The sequence below is a fragment of the Humulus lupulus genome, chromosome 5, assembly GCF_963169125.1.
Source record: "Humulus lupulus chromosome 5, drHumLupu1.1, whole genome shotgun sequence".
NCBI classification, from domain to species: domain Eukaryota; kingdom Viridiplantae; phylum Streptophyta; class Magnoliopsida; order Rosales; family Cannabaceae; genus Humulus; species Humulus lupulus.
Window position 1 is genome coordinate 68027958 of NC_084797.1, and position 27803 is coordinate 68055760.

Sequence of the window (27803 nt, forward strand, 5' to 3'; positions counted from 1 at the left end):
TGGCCCCCTGTGCGGATGGGACGCTTCGAGACGTGCGCTGACACCCTAGCCTAGGCCTAGCGACCCTTGGGAGGGCTAGGCGACCTTTCAAGACCCGTGCAGAAATCACCTGATGACACGTGTATCCTTGCCATGAAGCAGGACAAAGGTAAACGTCCCCAGATCGTGGTAAACGATCCGGGCCAAACATCCAACCAGTGCCACGGCCCGCTGTCACGGACCCACGATCTCGGGCAGGAACTGGGGAGGCAACCACGCGAGCGTCCTAGGGACGATGCAACCCTCCTCCTGGCAGACCTAGGCGAAGGCTTGTGGGGTAAATGTTATCCCCATTTCCTGCATGGGCTCGGGGCCTTCGTCCAGGCCCATTGTCAGGGGCCAAGTAAGCATGCGGGCCCGGCCCAAGGCCTCTTGGTACAGAGAGTGTCCAAGGGGAGGGGTATGGATCGGGGATGCATGTCTGGGCCCATTAGAGGGATCCGGCATGTCCCTCCGGGTCCGTCCTCCGGGACGATAGTCCGGGCGATGTACAGAGCGTTCGGACCCCCGCGGCCTACGCGTCCAGGTCCCGGACCCTGATACGGTCCGGGCCTGTGGTAAACGAAGCGGGACAAACGTAAACGGACCCGGATCACCTCACCCCCGGTTGAAGGGGTCAAGCGTCCAGGACCCTGAAGCCGCCTCACTCCGCGTGGGCGTTGTCCCCATTTTTCACCTGCAGAAAAGGCCACCTCGGGATTGCACGCCGTTGTTTCAGGTCTGCGCTGTCAAGTACTCTGACTGATCTTGTCTCCTGAATCTGCCTCGTAACATGAAGTGTCCAGACCAAAAGCACCGTTTTGTCGGGCGACATGTAGCTCTAAGGTCAACCTGTTGGGCCTTAGCTGGTTTGGAATTCATGTATTTTGTACTTTTTGTATTGGGCCTCCACTAGAAAGGCCAGGAATATCCCTATCTCCGATGGGCCCGGGTCGTACCCGGCCCAGACTCGGTGTTCCCATAAGCCTATAAATATAAGCTACAAAACACTGTAAAAGGGGTCTCTCTTCACCAAGAAATACAGGAACTCTGTCAAAATATAGATGGAAACTCCATTGTAAAAGGTTCTTCAAGCTCTAATAATATAGACTCGTGGACTAAGACTAGTTAACGCCCCAACCATGTAAAAACCCCGTGTTAATCTTCTGCTTTCATTATAATTATCGTATAGATAACAGATATTAATATAGTTGCCGAAAATCTCGGTTAACAGATGTGTATTGAGGCAGGATGGAATCGATGGACTGAGCGTTCGATTAGAGGATGAAGTCTTTAAGTCTTTAAATTATGATTTCTATGTATTATTTTCCGCACTTGATTTTGTAACCCATTTATTTAAGTTATGTTTTGCTTTATTTTCAAAACAATGAGATCTCATATCCTAAACACATTTTTATGTATTCAAACCTTTTATTTATCTAATAAAGTTATGATATTTTCATATGTACGTTTTCTTATGATTAAGTATAGTAATTATTAATGGTCCAAGGTCTAGAATAGTTGGGTCGTTACATGCAAAAATACAACATATAGTGCAAACAGACATGTTATAATTGGATGGGCCTAATCATGTTACTATATGAGTAATTCTATGAATTTATGCAAAAATACCACAATTAATTATCTAGAATTTATCCAAAAAAAATCAAATTAATTAAATTTTGTTACAAAAATAAGTCAATTTAAATGAAATTTATCAACAATTAACAATAGTTAATTTAAATTTCATTGATCAACAATCAACTTAGTTTTAAGTTCATTTGATAAAAAAATATTAATTTAATTTAAATAGGATTTATCAACAATTAACCAAAGTTAATTTAAATCCCATTTATTAAAAAAATATTTTATTAATTGGCTGAAAAAAATGATATTTTTCAATATTTAACAAATTTTAAATTTTAAAATCAATATCTTAACTATTTTCAAAAAATATCTTATGTTGTTACAACTATTAGCTAATATTTTAACCAGTTAATATATATATATATATAAATAGTTATAACAACTCTAAAATATCCCAAAATAGTTAAACAAATTCAAATATCCATAAAAATATCTAAGTAACAATATTCAAATTTCAAATAATTTAAATATTAAAAACTATAGAATAAAAAATATATTTATATTTTCAAATAAAGATTTAATAAAAAAATCAAGAATTTAAATGAAAAAATCTTAAATATCTCATATCATAATTCTAATATTTTAATATATTAAAAGATTCAAAATTAAGTTGTTAGTCTATTTTTAAATTTGAATTTGAATCTTTGTAGAACATATCTAATTATTAAAATCTCAACTAACAAAAATATCTTATTTTTAAAAAACAATTTTAAATACATAACAAATATGATATTTTTGGCTTTGATTATAAATAATAAATATCCACAATTTTAAGTTTCTTTAATTTTTGTTTGATGAATAGTACCCGTGGGTACTGTTCACTATGGCTGGTGCGCACGCATGGGAAGCCAGGCCAAAATTTTTCCAAAAAATGTTTTGAGCAATTTTTCGATCCAAAACCATTTTCTAATTAATTTTTAACATGTTTGACACAAAATAAAGCATATATAAAAATTAATAGCATAGAAAACACAACAAAATAACCTAAAAATTGCTAAAATTCACATAAAATCAATATGCTTCATAAAAACATGAAAACCATCCAATTATTCAAACATATCAAATAATCCAATTTTAAACATGTTCATGCATGAAAATAAAGATTACCAAAGTCTCTGATACCAGTTGTTGGAAAAACTTATACAGGATCTGTAACGCCTTGGATAGCCAAGACCATTACACTGTGTGTTTATAAAGTGCTAGACTTGCTAATCAAGTCACTTAATTAAAAGCGTGTTATTGAAACTATAAAGGAGCTAGGGTTAAAATGTTTTGGTCTCAAAAGCCACATTTTCCTAAAGAAATGTTTCCTGTATACACTGGATCCCAAAAATTTCAAGTTTGAAGACCGTTTACAAAAGTCATATGGTTTAGATACAATAACAAGCCATATTAAGGCAAAACAGATCGTTAGGCAATCCTTGTCCTGATCCACTCCTCGATCATGGTGATCGAACAGCTGGCTATGTACATTCAACCCCGCACCTCTCCATCTCAGGGTTGGTCCAGCTTGCCTTTGCCTTTACCTGCACCACGTAGCACCCGTGAGCCAAGGCCTAGCAAGAAAACACAACAACAGAGCATAAGCAATCAACAGACAAATCAATCTCACATAATGCATCACATGTTCTCAGCCATATAATCATTCAGTATAATCAAGTATTTAACATACTAGACATATCAACTCATATCAAATATCAGTTCACAAATGATAACTAGGGCTAGCGCCCTCAGGCCGCTCCCTCCGTTATCCCACTGACTCCGGCCCGCTTAAACCAAGCTCAGTGAATATTAAGCTGTCCTCGGCTACCAGTGGCCGAGCCGCACCCTGTGCGCAAATATTGTGTACGACACCCTTAGGCCGCTATCACATGTCCCATGGCATAATACCATCATTGACATAATACAAATATCGGGAGCACTTAGTCCCATCACAAACATATAACCGGGTGCAATTTTCTTACCTTTCGATTCGCTAGCTTTGATCACTTGACTCCTTGAGCACGATCCCTCTCGAGCCCTAGCGCTCACCTAAACACAACCATAGGCCAAAGTCATCATCAAACCTCAAGTCTAAAACCTAGCCTCGGGACCAATCCCAAGCCCCCGGGAAGTCCTAGTTCCACCAAACAAGGTGGTGGAATCAAACCCCAAACCCTTGGTAAAAAAACCCTTGCAAATAACCCTAAAATCCCTTTCAGAAGATAGGGTAGCGCTACAACGCTCATAGGAGGGCGCTACAGCGCTACAAACAGAAGCAAAATCCCCTCAGCATGCATGGCCTAGCGCTACAACGTCCAAAGGCTAGCACTGTAGCGCTAGTCACAGACAGGCACCACCTCAGTTTTCCCTCTTGCGATTTCCTCGAGCCAAACTCAACCAAAACTTCTTCAAACCTTCACCAAACTCAAAAACAACCTTATGAACATACTCCACTCATCCCAAGCACCCTAAATACTCAAAACCCAAACACATGCATCCCTAATCCCAAAATTCACCATAGCTGACCCTAAGTTCAGAAACTCAGCAAAACTAGTCAAAACATCATAGTTAGAAGCTTAGAATTCATACCTTTAATGGGATTTCGATTTCAAGACAACCTCTACACCACCTTAGCTTGCTCTTCCTCACCCTTTGGCCTGAATTCCCTAAAACTTCCCCATCAAGTCCAACTTATACACCATAGTTCAAAAACCAAACCAGAAACTGAAGAAACTACAAAGCCTTACCTCAAGTGTTAGGGTGTTCTTGCTAAACCTCTGCCAATTCTTCAATCCTAGCTTAGGATTCTTGATGCTCAACCTAACTTAGCTCCTCCCTGAGCTTTGCCCCAAAAATACTCAAGAAACTGGTGAAGAAAGCATAAACCGACCTTAGAGAAAACCAGCTCTGTTTTCTCCCTTTCCTTTTTCTTTCTTTTCCTTCTTTTCTTTCCAGACTTCTATTACTTTCTACAATCTCCACTAACATAGAGCCTTAGTAACACTTAACTCCTGTAAGCCAAATGACTATTATACCCTCCCTTCTAATTCTAACCCTTTAATCCTCTTAGGGGCATTTTAGTAATTTTACCCAATTCCAGCTAACTCCTCAAGTGTCTCTAATATTCCCCGCTTAATTCTTGATACCTAATTAATCACCAATAATATTCCTCGATGTCAAAATAGACCCCAACATACTCACTAAATTCCCATTTATACCCCTAGGCTCACCCCGAGCCGGGTATAAATCCCTGCCATGACTTTTTCGCTACTTTGCTCACTAGGATTGTCTCGAGTCACAGATCACAGATATATCCACATAATAATGTGGTCTCAACAATTATCACATATATCAATACAGTTATGCCCAAAATGGCCAAAATTACGATTACGCCCTTCTAACCTAATCAGGCCTACATGCATACTAATACACATAGTCATGCATCTCAAATATTCAGATAATCATATAACATGCTTTAAATCATAATCATGCATCTTACTCATTAAAATCACACATAATTCCCATTATGCCCTCCAGGCACACTAATCAAGGCCCTTAAGCCTTATTAGCGAATTTGGGTCGTTACAGGATCTTTATTTATTTTCATATATATCTAATATTAAACAAATTAATACGAGATAGCCTAAAACATGTTTCTCAAATTGAATTCAAATAGAAACAATGAATATAATACTTACAGTATACGCAGTGGAATTAAAGAGTCATTCCTTCAGTTTCTCTAACTCTTGTATCCTCTCTGTCGCAGAGTATTATCAAGAAACTGAATCGATCTTCTATTTTCTTCACAATCTTCCAATGTATCCTTAGAATCACCTAGACTAGTGTGGGCAATTCTCAACACATGAGATGGATATAGAGAGAAGAAGAGAAAATAACAAAGAGGCTTAGAAAATGACTTGTGTTTAGAGAGAATCTAAAACTATCAGAAAACCAGTAATTAAACTTATCAGACTTCTCAGAAATCTGAACTTGTGACTTCTCTCTAAGCATTCATTTTATAGACTCAATTAGTCCATCTAATTTAATTAAAAAATCAATAAAATAATAGCCATTTTAAAGCCATAGGTCGAAATTATCATGGGCTTTAGGCCCGTGAAATTTCCCATTTGATTATAAGCTCATTAGACTTAAAATCAAGGCATGTATTATTTTCTATTGATTTAATTAATTAAATAATTATTTAAATCCTTTATCAAATTAATTATTTATAATTTGAATATTGATTTAAACTTATTTATTAAATTAGATATCAATTTATCTTAATTAATAAATCTGCCATAATTTCTCTTTTCTTCTCAAAATTACATAACTATGTGAAACTATCCAAAATTGACCTGATCAACTTTGATAATTATAATTGATAATTAAATCAATTAATTGAGACTATCTAGATGATTTTATCCAAGGTACAATAGGGACCATGGGCCTATGAAATCAAGCTCCAATAAGTTATCATAAATCTAACAAATAAATTTACTAACTTATTAATTCCTCGTGACTCCACTATAGACTCGGAATTGCACTCTTGAATTCATAGAATGCTCTATAACAAATATAGATACGATATTAATTATCCATTGTTACAACCATAATTGTCACTCAATCCTCTATAGACGGTCTACAATGAAATATGACTAAAATACCATTTTACCCCTCATTGTATTTTATCCTTAAAACACTTAGTTTCTTGTAAATGATATTTCAGTAAACTAATTTAATTACTGAAATGAGATCTCTATCATTTAACACCTTGAACCAAACTAAAAGGAAACCATCGTTTCACTTTTTCATCAGAAGTTATAGATGTTCATATTTATGATTAACACTCTCACTCAATTATGCTATTGAGTTCCCAAGATGTAAGTATGGGCTAGTCCGTAGGGTAATCTGGTAACGAACATGTCAAAGAACTCAAATAATACAATCAGTTAAAATACTAACCACTCAGAATTGAGATTGAATTGACCTATGGTCAACTATATGATATGACTAGAATAGATAATAACAGTGTGTTTACTTATCTTATCAACTGTCAATATCGGTCCAGTCTGATGTAACAAATACATCCGATCTTATCTACTTTGCTAATGTTCTGGAAAGAACGTAACACTGTAATGTGTAAGTAGATCATATCGTAGATTGGCAAGTCAATGTAAATCTTGTGCACTGACTAATCTTAGGACTAACTTATTTTGAACATATAATCATATTTATATTCCACTGTGATTACGTCACTATAAATAAGATTAGCTATATGCTCGGGATTTAATAGAAGTTTATATTAAACAAATAATCATGAAAATAAAACATGTGAGCAAAGTGATTGATCAAGTCAAAAAATGATTTCTATTCTTTTATTGATAACAAAATGAGATTACAAAGAATTTGGGTTTTAATTAGGGCATAAAACCCCAACAAGGTGCGTCGCGACGCGTGTCTAGTGTAATTAAGGGCTGGGCTCTCTGACTTGTGGAGAGTCGCAGTGCTTAGTGTGGGGCGCCGTGGCTCAAATGGGGAATATTGGCCAAATTAGGTTTTGGGTGGCGGGAACTCAAACCTAAGGGCTCAGGAAGGATCATACTACCCGGTTTAGTAGAATTCGAGATCCCAGAGACTAGGACTTAATCCAGAAGTCTTTATTTATTCGATATTGATAGGTATCGTTTATTATGGACGTGACTAGGGTATCGCTAGGGCTTGGGACAAAATCATTCTCGGGGGTCGTTGTTAATTAACTCGTGCTTGGACCAGAGGTAAGAAAACTGCACCCACTATGTGAAATATGTGATTAGGGCTTGGCTTGGTTGTTTAATATAGATTGATTTGGGCTCAGGGCCCTATGAATGAGCATGATTATAATTATGCATGTGATTGCTGATTAAGCATGCGTGAATACTCTGTATGTGGATAATCGTTAACTGATGTATGCTTGGTTGCATTATTTGATTGAAAAGTATTGACTTATGAGTCAAGAGCGACAATAGCGTGCTGAGCATTGATCGATACTTAAGTGCAACATTTTGTATAACTTGGATACTTTAGTCGTAAATATAATTTTTTTTATTAACTTTTATTATAAACTTATAAATTCACAATCTCAAATGAAATAACAAATTATTAAAATGAAAAGAAAGATGTCCAAAACATTCTTTAATTTATTTAAAAAAATTAAATTTTAATTTTATTTATAAAAATTGATTCATTTTTACCAATCTTTTAAAAACAAATTTAAAATGTTGACATATTGATTTTTATACTAAAATATTAATTTAATACAATTAAAATAAAAAAAATCATTTGTATCATATCTTTTAAAATAAAAAATTAAAAAATTGGATATATTATTTTAATGATTCGTTATTCTATTTGAGATTATGAATTTATAAATAAAAAAAATGATATTTGTGACTAAAGTACCTAAGTTGTCTAAATGTAATGGCGGGTACTAATTGTTAAGTAAAAATAGAACTTAAGTATTTTTATTGTTAAAAAAATAACTTTGGTACTTAAATACAATATTTTGTATAACTTAAGAACTTTCATTATAAATATCCCAAATAATAATAATGTACCACACATCCAATAAAAATGCAAACAACTACAAATGTCATCAATTTCTCATACTTAGATTATAAAAGAAACCTTTAGAAAAATATAATAAAAAATATTTTTTTATAAATTATTATTAAAGATTGTGCGAAATATTTTCTAGTTTATATATATATATAAGAGTAATTTCTTTAGAAAAAAAAAAATAGAGAATATTTTTTTAAAATTGATTGAATGACTTAAAATTGAAAAAAAAAAATAATATAAGAAGAAAGATTTCTCAACTAACCTAAGGTGCTCATTCTGTAGCCTAAAGATATGTTCTATATGCGACTTTGCGATCGATATAGGTTAAAGATGCTTCAAAAAAGTTAGACAATCAATAAGAAAGAACACCCAATTTGTTTGAGAAGACATAGTTGTTATATATAATCAAAATAATGGTGAGACTTTGAGCAGATAGCTTAAGAAAATTTACCAGAGATTATTACTTTTATTTAAAAAGGAAAAAGGGAAAAAAATAAAGAGGGGGGTTGGCTTGGTTAGGGTATTGAATGAAATAAGTTTAGAAATGAAAAAGTAAACATTAGTCGAGTAGTTGGGGTACAGAGGTTTTTGTTGATTATGTGAGTGAGACAACTATCGTTGAGCTTATTATTTAATCTTTTTTCATTTTTCTTAAAATAAATTAATATATTATTAAAGATTAAGTTTCCTACATCTCCATGTGATTGCAAAAGAAAAAGCAAACGAAATCGGTTAAGTTTGGGACGAACAACAGATTCCATTTCAATACCATTTCTATATATATATATATATATAATTGGAAGTAGAGTAAGGAGGAGGAGGAGAAGAAGAAAAAGGGTAAAGATATGAAGAGCGGTGGCTCTTCGTATGCTGTTCCGTCGAAGAAGCGATGGCGAGGGTTGGTGATTGGGGTGCTCGGTCTCGTCATTCTCTCCATGCTCGTTCCACTCGTCTTTTTGCTTGGTCTTCACAATGGCTTTCAATCTCCAGGTATCTTAATTTTCCACTTCGCTCTAGTTTTTTTTACTGCCAAATCTCAATTGCCCGTGTTTAGATCTGTTTCTTCTTCCCCATTAGAGTGTCTCTACTATTCCTCTGTTAATGGCGATTCGCCTTTACAATCTCGATTTTACTCAGATCGACACTTTTCTATACCCGAATTTTGAATCTCTTTCATGTTCATTTTGGTTCGACATTGGATGTTTCAGCTTGCACCCCTTTGCTCTATTTTGTTTAATTTCTTCTTGTCTTTCCGTCTCATGCAGGGTACGCGTCTGAACAAAGTTCGGCTTCGGTAAGGAATTGAAGAAGCTTTAGTGAAGAAATTTTGTGTTTTGTCAATGCCCGTTTGTTTTTCCTTAGTTTTGCTCTATGTTTTGGCTTGTTTCAGAATCCAATTCGAGGGTTTATTAAAGATACCCCTGATCAATCTGAGGTAATGATGTGTGTCCATGTTATCAGTGTGTTGTCCAAGTGTAATTTACCACTAATCTACAAGAACAAACAGATCCTTTACTTATAGTCACTACTCTTAAAATTGTGTGTGCTTAGATTTATTTGTTTATTTATATATTATTTTTCAGGGTGATCAATCTCGCCATGTGGATGATCTCGTGAGAAGATTAGCACCAAGTCTTTCTCAGGTTCATTACTTAAGGCTCTGATGGTCAATTCTTACTTTTCTATTACTGTCAAACCATAGCTAGTGCATTGCTATCTTGCAATTGCATAGAGCAGTTTTTGTTTGCAATTGAATAAACTCCCCATTTACATTCCTTATACTTCTGTTGAATCACGTGGTTTTACTTATGCTTTATGCCAAATATAATATAAATGCCCCCGATAATGTCAAGCTCAAACTTCAAATGACCGGATTATTGATTTCTGAATACGACAATAGACACAGTTATAATTATTTTATTTAATTCTTGTAGTGATAAATCTAACACTGCGTGCAATATCTTTACTATGGCTAGGAATTGTTTTTCTGAGAAATCTGTCAGCTAATTAGTTGCAGATTTCTAGTTTGGAAACTGGTTTTCTTTTAATTAAACTGTGACGTCTTTTAGTGAAAAGTGATGTTTGCGCAAAGCTAGTGGTTCTGGCTTGGAGAGAATTTAGGGCAAAGATGTCATCAAGCTTTCTGTGATCCTTAAGTTATAAAGTCTGTAGTAAGCTACCAGCAGGTTATGCCAAGGTTATGGAATTGAGTTCCAGCAAAAAAGAAAAAATGGTTATGGAATTGAGCAATAGAGTAGGGAATCTGTATTTCAATAGGTCAAAATGACTATATCAGTTTGTAGAGGTACTAACTTTGTGCCCTCATCCCTTGATAGACATGTTGATTTGATATAACTATAGCAGATGTACTCTTCTGTTTCTCTCCATGGGCATTATTTTGCATTTGATCTTACTCTTGGATTACATCAAATGCTTGAGCTATTGCCTTGCAAAGAGTAATGCAGTGCTGCTATTTGTCAATGTTGTTGCTTGCTTTCTATAGCCCTCTATTTCTTCCTTTGTACTGATTCTTTTAGCAATTTCTTCTCTAGTTCGGAGTTCTTAGTATCGTCAACAATTTATGTTTGCTGTAGGTGTCTAATTCCATATGAATGTCAGGTCTTTAACTTAATATTTTCAATTATTCTCACCGCCTGCCAGGCAAGACAGCCCCATGAGTTCAAGTATTTATTATAATGCTTGTTATGGTGCCAAAAGGGTGACTTGCTATGGTTGTACTTGTCATTCATAGTGCTATACTGCAATCTTGACGTATTAAATTATATTTGATTGATAAGTTTTTTATAGCTCAACCTTTCTTTGTTTCATTATGGGACCACTCGCATAACTAATTGTTCTATACCATTTTTTACGGTAAAGAATATAGGGTTTGTTTTTCTGTTTTTTGTTTGAATAATATTTGTGGCACAACTGTTTCGCTACCCTGTTAATCTATAATTTGCCATGTAGTTAACCAATTGTCTTCCAGCTGTGCAAATTTGTTTGCCAATTGTCATGTACCACACTAAACATAAGTTTGATGCATTTTATGGAAAGCTTCTCGTTTCATGTTTTGAATATATGCAATTGTTTTGAATCTGCCCATAGATGTCCCTTTTCCGATTTTGATCTCAGTACATGTGTAGGATTTTGATAGACACTAGTGCTCACCTCAGTTCTTGAAGGAAAGATGCAAAGAAATTGTATTGATCTTAGTCACAGAAAAGTTACAAAACCCAAGTTATTCGAGAAACTTGGAAAACTCCCGGAGTAAATTTTTACTTTAACAATTACAAAGTCATTCAATGACTAACAATAGACTCACTCTAAGTATTTATTAGCTAGGACTAACAAGGATTCCTAACCAGCCAACTTATAGGACTTTAATTAATTGACATCTCAATAAAAATAAGACATCTCAATAAAAATAAGACATCTCAGCAATAGGAATTAAAACAACCTACTGCCTTTACAAAATGCTGCAGCAGTAAAATAAAATCATTTACTGCTGTGGCCGCCTAGAGTAAGTAAATCTTGCTTGTGGCCTAACAAATTTCATGTTGTTAATGCCAAGAGAGTGTTGTTTTAGTCAAATCTTTTGTAGTTGTAAGAGATTTCATGGATTCCTAGCAAGGATGAAAATATCGATATTATCTGTGATATTTTCATTGAAAGATCTGATTTTCCAAGATTGTGATATTTTTTTTAGTGTAAAACTTTATCTGTCAAAATAGTGGAAATATCGATAAAATATCAATGAAATGCTTTAGTATTTTTCTAAAATATCATGGATTTATCAGAAATAACTTTAACCATATTTTTTAAAATGAAAACATATTTGATAGAGATTCTTGTAAGTAATCTTTGTAGAGAATCTTGTAATCACATTTTAACAACATTTATATTTCTCACAACTATAGAATGAGATGTAATGATCTAATGATAGTGATTACTCTAGTATCTGCGATATTTTCAATTATTCATCTACTCAATTTGGTTGATTTAATATTCTTATTTATATGTTACATATGCTCAAAGTTTATATCATAATATAATTAATATTGATTAGATCAAGATCATGCAAGTATTTATTTTGAACCCCTAAATGTATAAATATCATATTTGTATAGGAATGTAATTGTCAAGATATTTTTTAATATATATATATATATATACAGCAAATGTTTATTTTATGTATTATTGAATGTTTTGTATTTTTTAAGATTTTATGAAAAAAATTCTATTAGACTAATTTATTTCTATATTCGATAAAGTTTTCAAAATTTCCAATCCATATCGATATTTTCACCATAAAATTGAGTATTGATATTTCTATCAACGGCATTATTTCCAACCTTGATTCCTAGTGGCTCCTTGTTGTTAAGGGAAAAGTGCTTCTATAATAAATTGTTTTTGTTAATCAGATTTCTTGCCTGTGGATGTCTCATTATCTTCTCATTCTGCCTGTCAGGATATATTTAAGAAATCTTTACGTGAATCTGAGAAGGAAACCATCAGCAGTGGCACTAAGCAAGATTATATTCTTAAAAAAGGTTTCATTGAACTCTGCATAGTTATTTTCTTAAGTACTAAGATGCTCCTCCTTCGCACTTAAAGTTGTGCATTAACATGAATTATTTTCAAATCAATTTGTAGGAGTTTCAACACCAGCTATGAAAGTTCCACAGTCTTCTCCTAATCCAAGTGTATGAATGTTCAGTCTTTTGCAGAAAGGTTTTGTAACTTGCTAATGATTTTCTAGTGTTTGATTTGCTTTGATGAATTTGAAATTTTGTAACAGAAGGTTAGTGCTGGTGGCGCAGTTCACATAACTAAAGATATGAACAATGTTGATGAAAGTGGCAAACAGTGTGAATTAAAATTTGGGAGCTACTGCATTTGGAGTCGCGAGCACAAAGAAGAGATGAAGGATTCATTGGTGAAGAAATTGAAGGACCAGTTATTTGTCGCACGAGCATATTTTCCTACTATTGCAAAACTTCCTGCACAAGACAAGTTGTCTCGGGAGCTGAAACAAAATATTCAGGAATTGGAGAAAATTTTTAGTGAATCAACCACTGATGCTGATCTTCCACCTCAGTAAGTCTGTAAAATCATTTTATATAATTTCACTATTGACCATCTGAGTTAACAGCTGCCGAAGATACTACCAATTGCCACTTAGATTTTCTCGTTGACTTTCAGTTTTCAATGTTTCGTCATTAATTATTCTCTAAGCACATAATGTGCTGCCAGTTTCTATTTTTTTCTTTTAGGACATCCATTTGAACAAGGTTTTCTAAAATTTCCTTGATGGTAGACTATATAGAGAAAATTTTATGTGTTCAGCATGGGCATAATACCATAAATAACGACCCTGATACATAATAGATTAACAGAATAAATCATAGCCTCCACCTGATTTGTTCTTTACTTCTCTTGGATCCATAATGTCAATTCTTCTTCAAGTATCAAGGAGCTAACCACTTGTTCCTTTTCTAAGTATATTTGTTACAATGTCTATTAAGCACAATGATCAGGCTGCGCGTGGTGGATGCAAAATCTTTTATTGATTAAGGGCAATACCTTAATATGTCAGCGCATATGACCTTGATGTTTCCTTTCTCTAGTAGCTTCCACTAAAGAAATAGATGGAACACAACCTTACATCTGATTTTTTTTACAGCTTTTGGTTAATTTTGTTAGTTTGTTATCCTGATTGCATTCTTTATAATATGATTTTTTTTTGGTTTCCTTTTGCATAACCAGTTCCATTTAAATATGTTTGATGATTGTCTAGACAAGATAAATATATTAACAACTTGCCTTGACCCTAGTGATCAAGTTCTAGTTCGAATGACAAGTTAGCAGTAGATGATTTGTACTGCACTATTAGTTAATTTTTTATGCTCCAGTTTTTTATGTTTGTATGGTTTTTAAATGTTTGATTAGGGTGGAGAAGAAGCTAAAGAGGATAGAAGCTGTAATAGCAAAAGCTAAAACATTCCCCGTGGACTGTAATAATGTCGACAAGAAATTAAGACAAATATATGATATGACAGAGGATGAAGCTAACTTCCATATGAAACAAAGTGCCTTCCTCTACCAACTGGCTGTCCAGACCATGCCGAAGAGTCTCCACTGCCTGTCCATGAGATTGACTGTAGAATATTTTAAATCATCAAGAGATATGGAGCTCTCCTCCACTGAGAAATACACGGATCCTGCTTTGCAGCATTATGTCATATTCTCCAATAATTTACTTGCATCATCAGTTGTAATAAACTCAACTGTAATGCATGCCAAAGTATGTTCAGATAGTCTCTCTACCTTGTCTTGCTGTGAAATTCATTTTCACTTTTCTCATTATGGCACTGATAATTCTTTTTCCTTTTCCAGGATAGTGCGAATCAGGTTTTTCATGTGCTAACTAATGCTCAGAACTACTATGCAATGAAGCTATGGTTCATCAGAAACACTTATGAAGAAGCAACAGTTCGAGTGTTAAACATTGAACAGCTTTCTTCAGAGAACAACATACATGTCTCATTGCCTGTGGAATTCCGTGTTTCCTTCCATAGCCTCGACAATTCTTCACCCATGGCCCAGATTAGAACAGAATACTTGTCAACTTTCTCTAATTCACACTATCTTCTACCTCAGATTTTTCAGAATTTGAAGAAAGTTGTGGTTTTGGATGATGATGTTGTTGTCCAGAAGGATTTATCAGACCTCTGGAGCCTCAACATGGGAGGAAAAGTTAATGGCGCAGTGCAATTGTGCTCTGTAAAATTGGATATTCTGAAAAGCTATCTGGGTGAGAAAAGTTTTCACAAGAACTCTTGTGTTTGGATGTCTGGATTGAATGTTATTGATCTCGACAAGTGGAGAGAACTAGATCTTACTGAAAAGCACCAAGCATTGGTAAAGGAGGTAAGCAAGCAACAAACAACTTTGCTTGACAAATCTCTTTAGTGCATGTGTGTGATTTATCATATTTATTTTAAGGATGCTTGCCTTTCCCTTGGCAAGAGTACTCAATTTCTGAATATCTTCTGTGTTGATTGTGTGATTTTTCTAAATCTACTGTAAGCTACTCAAGTGTTTATGCGCTTTTAAATCTATGTACAGTTGAGTAGGCAAGGACCAAGTGGAGCTGTTGCATTGCGTGCTAGTTTGCTCGTCTTTCAGGATTTGATACATGTTCTTGGTGACTCCTGGGCGTTGTCTGGACTAGGTCATGACTACAGGCTTGATATCCAAGCTATAAAAGGAGCAGCTGTTTTGCACTATAATGGAAACATGAAACCTTGGCTTGAATTGGGAATTCCAAAATATAAGCATTACTGGAGGAACTTTTGGAACCAAGATGAACAATTCTTGAGTGACTGCAATGTGAGTTTATGACGAGCTTGACCGTGTTGGTTTTCTGGTAGAGATTCTTGGAGACAGTGCTCGGAAGAAATTTGTGGATGTCAATTTTGCAGTTGCTGACCTTATTCATTGAAAAACCCCCAAGGGTTTTGGATTTGGAGGAGGAGATTGCCATCCTGAGTTTGACGAACAGTAAATTCTAATTTTTTTTTGGTAAATATAATTTTATTCACTTTTGGGAAGAGCACAAGGGATAAAGCTCTCTGATGGCAACCGAAGTGTCAAGTCGAGAGTATTAGAGGATTGAAATGAGAATGGTAATCCATTCAGAAATTGATATAAGTAGCCGGGAGTGGCTGAATTTGTCAACAGACTGGGAGTGGAGAACCATGCAAATAATTATGTACACGGGAAGTTGCCCGGGATGTTTGATTCATAGAGATTCAACATGCCATTTCACAATATTATCGACTATTGGCTGTAAAGCCTGATTAGTCTTGTAAGCCTTCAAAGAAAATCATTCTTCTACCAGGGTTTGTATTGTATTAATTTTTAACCTTTTTTTATTAGACTCTGAGAATATTAATGGACTAGTTTTCGTCACTCGTGTTTCGTGTCTTTTTTTTCTTTTAATTCATTGTCGAGATGAGAGAAACTTCATCATCATTGTAGTAAAACCAGTATTAGATTGTGGCATTTGTAGATCAAACTCTTGATAATTGTAGTTGATGCGGTCAAATAATAGCTGAATCAAAATGCAACACAGTTGTGCGAATTGTTAAGGACTACTAGCATAGAAGAATTTCAAATTAAAGCACCGATTAGTGTCAATTTTTTATTGGAGGCCTGTATAAACCTGGGACCCACGGTCTACTGTTCAATGGCTTGCCCAGGATGTGTTATTTGGTTGAACTTTCGGCTTTGGAAATATTTTCCCTTCACGAATACAAAGACAGAAACTCTTAACATCAATTGAGTACTGAGTACCGACAAGATTAGTGTACTCCATGGCAAGAATTTCTATTTCTAGAAATGCCACTTGATAAATCCACTAACCCCAAAAAGTAACGAGTACAGGAAGAAAGACTTAAGTTTTGCTGACTTTCATAAACAAGATGATCATTCTGCAGATTATACATATATATCCTCACTTTCCACATTGCTCAAACTGGAAAGTATTTCTCATGGTAACTGTAAGAACATCTCTTCAACTTAATTGAAAAAAAAGGAGATTAATGACAAGTGTAAAAGCGAATAGTACTTTTAAGCTCTCTTGGGATATTTTTTCTTTTTTAACAAGAAAGTTATCTAATAGTGAAGAGTTGTGGGCGTGGCATGGTAGGGTGGCCTCCAAGCCGAAGCTGTAAGCAAGCAAAGGTCCTTCCAGCCAAGCTTAAGGGTTCCATTGTCCTCCACCAAGGTGTAGCCATCTGAAGGGAACATGCCGAGAAGGAGAGTGGCCTGGGTGGCGGCATTGCCTGCCAGGGAGATTCCGCGAAAGCCTGACTGCTGAAGCTTGTCCCGCCAGTTGTGGAACTTGACGTCCCTGCTTCTCGACGGCCCTCCCACGGCCAACACGTTCCTTATCTCCCTCGACAGCAGCTGCTGCTCAACCACGTGCCTCTCCTCGCTCTCCTCGCCGTAGCTCGCTCCCAGCGAGTCGAACAGCGCTGAGTAGTAGTGAATCGCTTCCACGAACCTTCCTAAAAACGATCCTGCGTGGCTCAGGTCCTGCTCCACCACCGTCACCACTTTTGGCGCCAATCTGATATCACATCCCATATATATTAACAACTTATTTGACTAGTCTGATAGTAACCATGCATGTATACTCCAGAATCAATAAGGTTTAATGAATATATATACTTGAATATGTTATACTTGTCACGGATTAAGCAGCAAATTTAACATGCTTTTATTTATTTTCTTTGCATATGGAACTTAAAGCTTCTTTTATTTATGTTTTGGTAGTATGAATTCGCTTGCATGGTGATGTATATGCATTCACGAGACATGACAAATTGCATTATTTGTAAAGCCGAAAAGGAGTGGACATAATTAGCGCTGATTGTCTTTCAAAGTACCTTTCCCTTTTCTACATAAAGGAGAAATAGCACCACTGAATATTGTTTAGGCTTATACACAGATCTCTTTGTATATATTAAGACCACATTCAAAAAAGTCCAAACCATATACTCAAAAAGCATTGGTCTTCCGTTACTGGGGAGAGTGGAAGATGATAACAAAAAGGCAAAGAGAAAAAGAAAGAAGGTACCGTGAAAAGAACACATAACTTTGATGATGGACTTGGATCTTTTTGAAGTATGAGTTTGTAAAGTGTATAATAGATAGATAGAGAGAGAGAGAGAGAGAGAGAGAGAAAGATTGTAGTTTACCTCTGCAAAAGCCACAACGTGTTGGTATCCGAACCAGTGACATCGTAAAGTGAATGCTGCAACCAATGGACAGCAACGGCCTCCCTCTTGCTGACATTGAGCCTCTCAGGGTCCAAATTCCCGACCTTGTCGGCTACCGGAAAGAACTCAAAGGGAAGACCCAACTTATCGGCGAAATCGGACAAGCGCTTTCCGGTGGCCTCGAGTGAGTCCATAGAGTTGCCTAGGCCAGTCAGTCTCACGTATGGGGGGCCACCGGGTCTAGACGCCAATATGTGAAAAAGTCCGGGCCATTGCAAACCCTGCATGATGTCAAGATCGATGATGTGAACCCTTTCCTCCCTCTCAAACGCCTCCTGGATAGCCTGATTGGCTGTGAAGTGAGAGAACTTCACGAACGGACTTATCCCATTGAACACCTGGAACGCCGACGCCATCCTCTGGCTATGGCTTTGCGGCACCCCCGCCGACGGCATAGCCGCGTATATCCCCAGGCACGAACTCACTAGCCGAGCCGACATCGCCTCCGAGAAGTACGCGGCGACGCGTTGTGCCGACGTCCCGAACGGCGTCGACAACTCTGAAATCTCGAGAAGGATCTTATTCGCATCGTCGAAGTTGTCCGCCGATACTGCCTCAGCGCATTGGAGCAAAAGGGTCAACAGATGTAACCCCTCTTCGTCCCGCTTCTGCTGCCGAAGCTCTTCCTTCTTCTCTCGGAGTAGTACCGCCGGAGATGGTGCCGGTACAGGTTCCTCCGCGGGAGATGGGTTCTCCGGCTGTTGTTGTATGACGTCGGCCGTATTGGTCGCAGTTGACTGAGGAAGAGGCGGAGGGGGAAGCACGGCTCCTCCCCAGTGCAAGTACTGGTCGTTCATGGCAGTGGGTGAAGATTCCAGCGGAGGAGAGAAAACGGCAACGTTTGGAGTGTCTGATGCTAGGCAGGAGCGGAGGCGGTACTCGAGGAGGGTGGCGAGGTTTGGGTTACAAGGGTAGATGATCTCCCTGACGTTGTGGATGAGTTGAGGGATGGAGACGTTGGTGGAGCTGTGGATGAGGTCCTTAATGATGCCATCGATCCAGGCCGTAGCCGAGGCACTGTTGTGATTGTTGTGGTTGTTATCATCCATGGATGACGCTGTAGTGCTACTCGTGGTGTTGGAGGGGCTAATAACCCTACAGCCTGAACCAGCTGCTGCAGCAGGAGGACTTGGACTAAGATTGTTGTGAATGCTATTATTGTTAGCGTTATTGATACAAATATTGGTAGTGTTTATTTCACGGCTAGTACTTTCGGGTGGGAACAAAGGCAGACCCGAAAACCCACAAACGGCTGGGGACTGGTACTGGTGGTGGGTCTGGGGGAGTGACCTGATTTGATTATGATTGGGATTATGATGAAGATGTTGATAAGGGAGAGGGTCGATTTGGGTCAAGTTGGGAGCTGTAGAACAAGTAGTAGTAGTAGTAGATAAAACCCCAGAAACCCCACCTGACGTCAGATTTGTCAAACTTGTAGAAGATGGTATCAAAGTGGAGTAGTTGGGGTTCATCCCGGTCGTACTCACTGACGATGGTCTGGCCGAGGTCGGAGTAGTATTATTTGGATTAGGAGGAATAATATCATAACTGTTACTATTATTAATATTTATATTACTATTATTATTACTATCACCAGTGACCGGAAAGGAGAAACCGATAGCCATCGGAACACCACGCCGAGAGAGCCTGAGATAATCGGAGGCGGTGGCGGTCTGGACTTCCATCTCGGAAGCCATCCTCTTTCTCACCATCTTTCCAGCTCCAGACTCCACAGATTGTCTTTGTTGTTCTTCTGTTTGTAAACGACGTCGGTTCAAGGACAAGTCTTCAGTACTGCTCCCACTGCTATTGGAACGACCACCGGCACCGGAGCCCGGACGAGAGCTTCCAACATGAGCAGTAGAATTAATTGTATAATTGGTGGTGGCAGTGTTTCCAGTCACATCAGCACTAGCGTCTCCGCCGGCATTGTCACTAATCAAAGCAGTCATAATGAATGAAAACCCAGATGAGAAAAAAGAAAACAAAAATAAAGTAATAATGGGTCGTTCAGAAGAGAATAAAAAATGGTGATGATTTAGACAACTTACAAGTGAAGAAGAAGATGATGATGAAGAAGATAAGTAGATGAGTTGAGGAGGCAGTAGCCAAGCAGATAACAGCCGTGAGGAACTGGACAGTGGCTTCGGGATTCTTTATCTTTCTCTCTCTCTCTAAAAACAAGTTGATTGCTCAAAGATAGTCTCTACACCCCAAAACACGACCTCCTATGCCCTTAATATAACTTCTTCTCTTTCTTTGCTTCTTTTGATTTTAATAATACGACTAAGCCGAAGTTTTGCCTTTTGGATCCATCTGACTCTTACCTATTCTTGTACACTTTATACAACCCAGAAAGCCCAAATATATAAATAAATAAATAGAAGAAGGAAAAAAAAATGGGAGAGTCGAGGCTGTCTCAGCTGTGAATTTCTGATAGTTGTGAAGGGTGGTGGCGATTGTCTTTGCTTGAATGGATTAGCTTCATTTGTCTCTGCTCAAACCCATATGCAGCAGCATATATATAAATGATTAAAAATTAACAAAGTTCTCAAATGAAATAAATATTTGCAGAAAAAATAAATACGTATTTAATAATAATGAGAAATGGGTAGGCGGGGGAATTAATGCAAATGAAAAAAAAAATTATGTAGGAAGATGAAAAAAAGGGGGAAAGGGAAAGAGAAGCAGAGAAGAGAGTGGCAGACGAAGAAGAGAAGATTAGGGAAAGAATTAAAAGATTGGATGCGATTTTGCGTCTGTTTGTTTGTTCGTCGTTGAGCATTTAACGTTTTCAAAGTCGTTAAAGACAAAACGACGACCATTACTATGTAGTCCGAGGCGTACAGAGTAGAAGTATAGTAACACTGGCATGGTAGCTTAGCGTTATCGAGCCAAACAGAGAGAAATTAAAGAAATTTTGGGTTTCACATGATTTTTATTTTTATTCAATTAATGCTCTCTCCAACACCATCATAAGCATTTAATTTGGTTAGGGAAAATATTCTTCCATTAATGTTTGTTTTGATAATGACACTTCAAACTCGCGCTTCATAAAATATTATTAGGGAACACGAATGTTTATATAGTATTTTTATTATTGGTAGTAATTCAAGACTGAGGGGAAAAAAAAATTCAAAACAACTTGTTAAATTGTCTTCTTTTGTGCGTCTTATACTTGGAGATGATGGAATTATTTGAAACATTCATGGGATTTAACTAAAATGTTTTGATATGGAGCTACCCAAAAAAAAATACATATTAATTTTCAATGAGTCATTTCCTTGATTTATTTGTATTTTAGTTTTTATTTTTTCTTCTGTCTTTAAATTAATTTTCTTAACTTTTTTATAACATACGCCACAAAATAAAGTATAAATGATTCGCATTAATTTATTTTAACATTTTAAAGCTATCCAACCATAACATGGAGATGATATGAGAATAGTATTGAAATTTACGATATTCTAATTCAAGATCATTTGATATTAAGTGGATGGTCTCATGTCCTTATAAATGTATAAATGTCTCAAAAAAAAGTGAGATTCTTAATACATCCCTTTTAAGATGGTGAATTTTTTCAAGTATTCATCCTGAATTATATATTCTTTGTGAACAAAAAGATTAAAAAAGAGTGTTGACTCTATTTAATGAAAAACTATAAATATTTGTACGAATTCAAGAAATAATAAATACATAATAAATTAGTCTATTTTATTACTCTTTGCTCTTCAAACCACAATATCAAGTAAACTTTAATCACCTAGTTTCTCGTTGTAGTTGAAAATTGATTACAAGGGAGTAAATGTGCTTTAGTACGAAGGAGTCTATAACCAAGTGTTGATCACTTTTCCCCTTATTTACAGTGGAGATTAGAGTAATTTTCGACCTATAGCCATTCATAGCTAAATATAGCTAAAACCTAGAAAATCTGGGATTAAACAAAACAAATGATTAATTAAATGAAATAAATACATGTTTACAAGTTATGTGCCTAGTCTACGGACGATTGACGACCAAACCTTGCTTGCATATGGTGATTAGGCTGTCGGCAACCAACTTACATACACTAGTGAGCAACTTCTCTTTAGTTTTGGTTAGCATTATTCGTGTCATGTCATTCATCCAAAACTGGTTATAACAGAGAATAAACCACATTCACTTTGAGTCAACCCCTCAGTTTTTCTCTCTCACTCCTGACCCCTTAATTTCTTCCTAAGAAAACCTTAGGTTTCATGGCTTTCTCCCAGTCAGAGCCTATGCTTTAGTGGAGCTCTAGCTATGAGGCCCTTAGAGCATCTTCAACCTTGACATCTTATTTGGTGTCACACCAACATCAAATTTTGATGTCAAAAACTATTTTCATTCCAATCACAACATTAAAAACTACAAAAAAAAAAAAAAATCTTTATTATTATATAATTTTTTAAATAAATTGAATATTCTTTTTATTATTATATTAATTTATCAAAATCATCACAATTATTATATCTAATTAATATTTTAAATAAAACTACTCATTAATTACATGACAAAAATACTATATAAATAATTAAAACTCGATAAATTAAAAAATCATATTGCATGTAGTAATATAAAGATTACATCACTAGAGAAAAAATATTACATTCCTGAAAAAAATAAAATTATATTACATTAGATTAAATTAAACCTAAAAGACACTTGAAAATATATATTTTAATTTTGTGAGTTACCGTATTCGTCCTACAAGTGCTCAATTAATGCATTTCGAAGCTCAATGTGAGCTTCCTTATCCTTGATTTTTCTATGTCTAGTAAGAAATTCTTAAAACCGAGCATTATCATCATCTTCTACCAGCTAAACTTCTGGACTTGGCACTTCGACTCGCTCTTCAATTAATGCATTAATATCACGTTCATCTTCAATTAACATATTATGCATAATAATACATGAAGTCATTATATCATGTAATACTTTTTTATTCCAAAGACGTGTCGGTCCAGCAATAATTGCAAATCTAGACTGCAGTACTCCAAATGCACGTTCCACATCTTTTCTACATGCTTCTTGTTTCATTGCAAATAATTTCTTTTTTGGATGACGTGGATCATGAATACTTTGAACAAGAGTAGACCATTTTGGATATATACCATCAGCTAAATAATAACCCATATTATACTCTTTTCCTTTAATAACATAATTAGCAGGTGGAGCAATACCTTCAGCAAGATTAGCAAAAAGATGGGATGCCTCCAGCACATTAATGTCATTATTAGATCTCAGTAAACCAAAATATGCACGCCATATCCAGAGATCATAGTCAGCTACAACTTCAAGAATAATAGTTGGGGACCCACTACGACCGTCATATTGTCCTCCCCAAGCAGTTGGGCAATTTTTCCATTTCCAATGCATACAATCTAAACTTCCCAACATTCCTGGAAAACCTCTACGTTCACCAATGTGGAGTAGTCTTGCAACATCATTAGCGTTAGGTGATCGGAGATAGCGGGCTCCAAACACCTCGACAACAACACGACAAAATCGCTTCAAGCTTTCTATAGTTGTAGATTCTCCTATTTTGATGTATTCATCGGTAGCATCTGCTGGTACACCATACGCCAACATTCGAAATACAGCTGTTACTTTTTGCAAACCTGATAACCCGAGTTTACCCATTCCATCCCTTCGCTGGATGAAGTAATTGTCATGTCTTTGTATAGCATCCAAAATATGAAGGAATAAAGGACGACCCATTCGAAATCTTCGGCGAAACATCAAATCGGTAAATCGAGGATTCTTTGCAAAATAGTCGTTGAAGAGATTGCGATCAGCACTTTCTCGGTCACGGTTGATAACTATATGACTAGGAATCGAGCCTCGACGTGAGCCTTTGTTTTTTTGGTGTTGAGCAACGCAAAAATTGGTGTTAGCAGTAATTTGACCTACTACTTGCATTTCTATATCATCATAATAGTCATCATCTGAAGAAGATGATGATAAATAAGATGAACTACCAGGATAAGAATTCATATTTTATCAAAGTTAAACTGTATATATATTTTTCGGTGTACCCTATATCATGTGTGATATTCATGTGTTTATAGTGTAAATGTCCTTATCTTCTGAATCCAAAATCAGAAGATAAGAAATCTCATAGATTAATCTTGGCCGCTAAAATAAATTGACCACAATCTCAACCGTTGCATTGTGTTATCAAATCACATCTTATCTTCTGAATCCAAAATCAGAAGATAAGAAATCTCACGGATTAATCTTGGCCGCTGAAATAAATTGACCACAATCTCAACCGTTGCATTGTGTTGTCAAATCACATCTTATCTTCTGAATCCAAAATCAGAAGATAAGAAATCAAATCTTATGTAGCTTTTTCATCCCTATATAATCCCACACTACTCATTCAAACGGATTACCTCTTCCACACTACTCATTCAAATTGATCACATCTCTTCAACATATTTTCAAAACAACTACATTTTCTTCCAAAATGTCTTCCAGTCGCACTGCTTCATACTCACTTGAGGAAGAAATGCACTTGTGCCATGTATATATTGACATTTCTCAAGATCCAATCATAGGAAGAAACCAATCAGGTAACAGTTTTTGGGCAAGAGTTGAATAAGAGTACCACAAGAATGGGAAATTTAGTAATCAACCTCGACCAAGAAGATCTTTGCAAACTCGAATGACTACCATTATTGGTGCAGTTGCAAAATTAAGGGGATGCATAAACCAAATCCAAAATAAAAATCCAAGTGGTGCTTCACAAGAAGATATTGTAAGTGTTTGTTATAATTTACTTATTGTTACTAAATTGTTTTTAAATTTTATTGACACTATTATTTTATTTATGTTTTAATAGTTAAATCAAGCGAAGATGTTATTAGCCCAAGAAAAAAAAAATAGCAGAGGCTTCAAATTTGATCATGTGTGGCCCATCCTCAAACACATTTAGAAATTTACAAGTGATGACAACATCAATGCACCAAGTAGATTCCAACAAGATGGTCCTAATTTTACTTCATCCAAATCATCATCTCACAATTTTGATTCTCCGGCGTCAGCATCCACCGATATGAGTTCATTTGATCTTAATATAAATAATGAGGAAATCATTACTAATTCAATTGAAAGACCTATTGGTGTGAAAAAAGCAAAGGCAAAACAATTAGGTGATGATCAATTTAACAAACTAATGGAACAAAGTAAAAAACTTGTTCAAGTTATTGAAAAGAGTAACACAGATAGAAATGAACGTCATAAAAGAAAGACTGAAGATAAAATTTTATTCACAGATTTGGATTCTATATCCGATCCAGAGTTTCGCCGGTACATTCAAAGCGAAAAAAGAAGAATTTACAGAGAAAGAGCACGAACATCCGAAGTTGGAGAACAAGGAGAAGGATCTCAATATCAGAGATCACAATATCGAGCATCTCAATATCAAGGACAAAGTGCTCAAGATGAAGGGCAACGATCTCAAGATCAAGGTGAAAGATCTGAAAATGACTCACAAGATTATAGTCCATATTTTGACTATCTTGGCGGAATAGGGAATAATTTTCTGCATTATTGAATTGTTGTCTTTGTATCTCATAAGGTTCATTTCTATGTTATTGCTTTCCGTTTGATTTTGGCGTGTTTAATTTTAATTTTTCAATGTATGTTTAAGTTTGTAACGTTTTTATTATGTAACATTGACTATGATTTAAGTTTATAATGTTTTATTGTATAATTTTGAGTATGTTTCGTATGCATTACTATGATTAATATTAAAAAAAATTGTAATGTGATTGTGAATGTTGAGAATGTGTACTATTGATTATAATGAGAATGTGATGTTTAATGTGTTCAATTTTAATTTTTTTAATGTGTCTTTGAATTTGTAATGTTTGTATTGTGTAATATTAAAAAAATACAAATATTTAATAATGTTTTATTTAAATTATAATTAAAAAAAATAATTTGTGTTATATACAATTTAATCTCCACATAGTAAACTAAATTCTAAATTATATATATAATAATATAAATATATATAAATAATAATATAAATATATATGTTATCCAGATTTCCGGATAGCGTTTAGATTGATGTCCTCGGGGAAGATGCATTATCGATGTCTTTCACGGTAGGTGACCAGAGCTCGCGGATGGACAGAAAGGCTTCACTTCTCCTGTTTAGTATCCGGATTACTCTTCCAAGCAAGCACAACACGGAAACTCGTCGACTCTCCCGCTTCCGAAGGATACCCCTCGAGGAAGCCCCTTCCAGGAGAAGCTCTTCGAGTGGTCTCCGCGGAAACAGTTCCGTGCCTCGCACAGAACAAAACCGAACGGTCGAGTCCGGGAGAAGGCATATTTGTAATGATATCCGTCTGACACAGGATCCCGCTTGACACGCCCGTCAGGTCAAAGCCGCGCACATCCCAGCACGCCTAAGGGTACCTTTTCGCCTACTGTTCCGCTGACAACTTGGAAAAGACGGCTGACTTTGTGTGTTCCCCATACTTTCACGTAAATATACCCACATAGAGTCTTGTAGCCATGCTACTACAGTAATTGTATCCCCTATTTATGGCTGGTGTAATTAAGACTCATGTACGTAGAGAAAAACCCTAATCCGAAACCCTAGCTATAAAGACCCCTTCATTTTACAAGGAGAGGGACGACCAACAAATCACATAGCAAAAACTCTACTAAAATCTCTCTAGCTTCATCTTCTTCAAGAGAACCCGAGAGAAACACTGTGAGTGTGTGAAGTTCTTGTGCACCAGCCATCTTACTGTAACCTTTTCCAAGTATAATAACATCGACTCGTGGACTAGGGCTTGTTAACGCCTGAACCACGTAAAAACACTGTTTGTTTAGTTACATTTCAGCATTTCTACAGTTCTTATCTTTTTATTATTCTGTTTGTATTCGTTTCCGAAAAACTCGGTAAACAATATATAATAAAATAATAAAAAAAAAGAGAGAATACCGTGTGCTACAGTACACGGCATATATGCTGTGTACTGTAGCAAACACAGCAAATTGCAGTTGTATATAATGTTACATTGGAGCATCTCCAACACCAAATATAAGTTTTTGTGATACATTGGAGATGGCCTTACTACCCAGCAGATTGGTGTCTTGGCTTACAGTGGTAGGATGGGAAATTCGCCTCTAGCCCACCTTGTTTCTCTTGGTTATGGTATTATTCTCTTGATTATCTAATGGTCAGCTTCTGTTCAAGCATATGTTGTCCTCTGTGGTGTGTTTAGTCGGCTACAAGATCGATGTTTCGACTTTACCTCCGATATCTACTTGAATAGGTCCTATCTTTTTGGTGGCTAGTGGAGGTGGGTTGTGGACCTATGGTCTTGGTGAGGCCTAGTGATGCATGGTGATCTTTGTTGAATCCATATCTTGGTTGCATCCATTTGATTTTAGATTTTATTTAGTTTTGCTGCTATTTTTTATTGTTTTTTTTTAAAGTTTTAGAGTCTATTTTAGATTTTTTTTGTCTAATAATGATGTTTACTACCGTTGTCCTTCGAGGACTTTGGATTTTGCTAAGGTTTGATCTTTTCCCTAATTTAGGTCATTCAAAGTTGTAAATCTTTTGGCTTAGGCCGCTAATTCGGTATTGATTACCGATTTACTATTTTGATTTATCTAAGAAATGCAACTTACTGTTTATTTGTATCTATTTTGGGGCCA

General features: G+C 36.0%; 4 protein-coding genes across 4 annotated transcripts; 2 read left to right on the forward strand and 2 right to left on the reverse strand.

The window, feature by feature from the left end:
* The first annotated feature begins 8567 nt into the window (after nt 1-8567).
* On the forward strand, nt 8568-16393 carry LOC133777424 (probable galacturonosyltransferase 7). The gene is made up of 10 exons (XM_062216992.1): nt 8568-9234; nt 9510-9538; nt 9635-9679; nt 9828-9887; nt 12716-12797; nt 12901-12950; nt 13046-13344; nt 14197-14551; nt 14644-15177; nt 15376-16393. Exons 1-10 carry the CDS (start codon nt 9090-9092, stop codon nt 15649-15651), a joined length of 1875 nt encoding a protein of 624 aa, XP_062072976.1. The 5' UTR covers nt 8568-9089; the 3' UTR covers nt 15652-16393.
* Nucleotides 16394-16699: 306 nt separating this feature from the next.
* On the reverse strand, nt 16700-20896 carry LOC133777423 (protein SCARECROW-like). Its single transcript, XM_062216991.1, has 3 exons — nt 20147-20896; nt 18015-20030; nt 16700-17383 (listed from the first exon to the last, which is right to left on the reverse strand). The coding sequence occupies exons 2-3, from the start codon at nt 19805-19807 to the stop codon at nt 16927-16929; spliced, it is 2250 nt and encodes a 749-aa protein (XP_062072975.1). The 5' UTR covers nt 19808-20030; nt 20147-20896; the 3' UTR covers nt 16700-16926.
* A 2038-nt stretch (nt 20897-22934) lies between these two features.
* LOC133779206 (uncharacterized) lies at nt 22935-24110 on the reverse strand. The gene has a single exon (XM_062219194.1). It carries the CDS (start codon nt 24108-24110, stop codon nt 22935-22937), a length of 1176 nt encoding a protein of 391 aa, XP_062075178.1.
* A 475-nt stretch (nt 24111-24585) lies between these two features.
* LOC133779207 (uncharacterized) lies at nt 24586-25674 on the forward strand. The gene is made up of 3 exons (XM_062219196.1): nt 24586-24691; nt 24806-24876; nt 25054-25674. The coding sequence occupies exons 1-3, from the start codon at nt 24586-24588 to the stop codon at nt 25672-25674; spliced, it is 798 nt and encodes a 265-aa protein (XP_062075180.1).
* The last annotated feature ends 2129 nt before the right edge of the window (nt 25675-27803 follow it).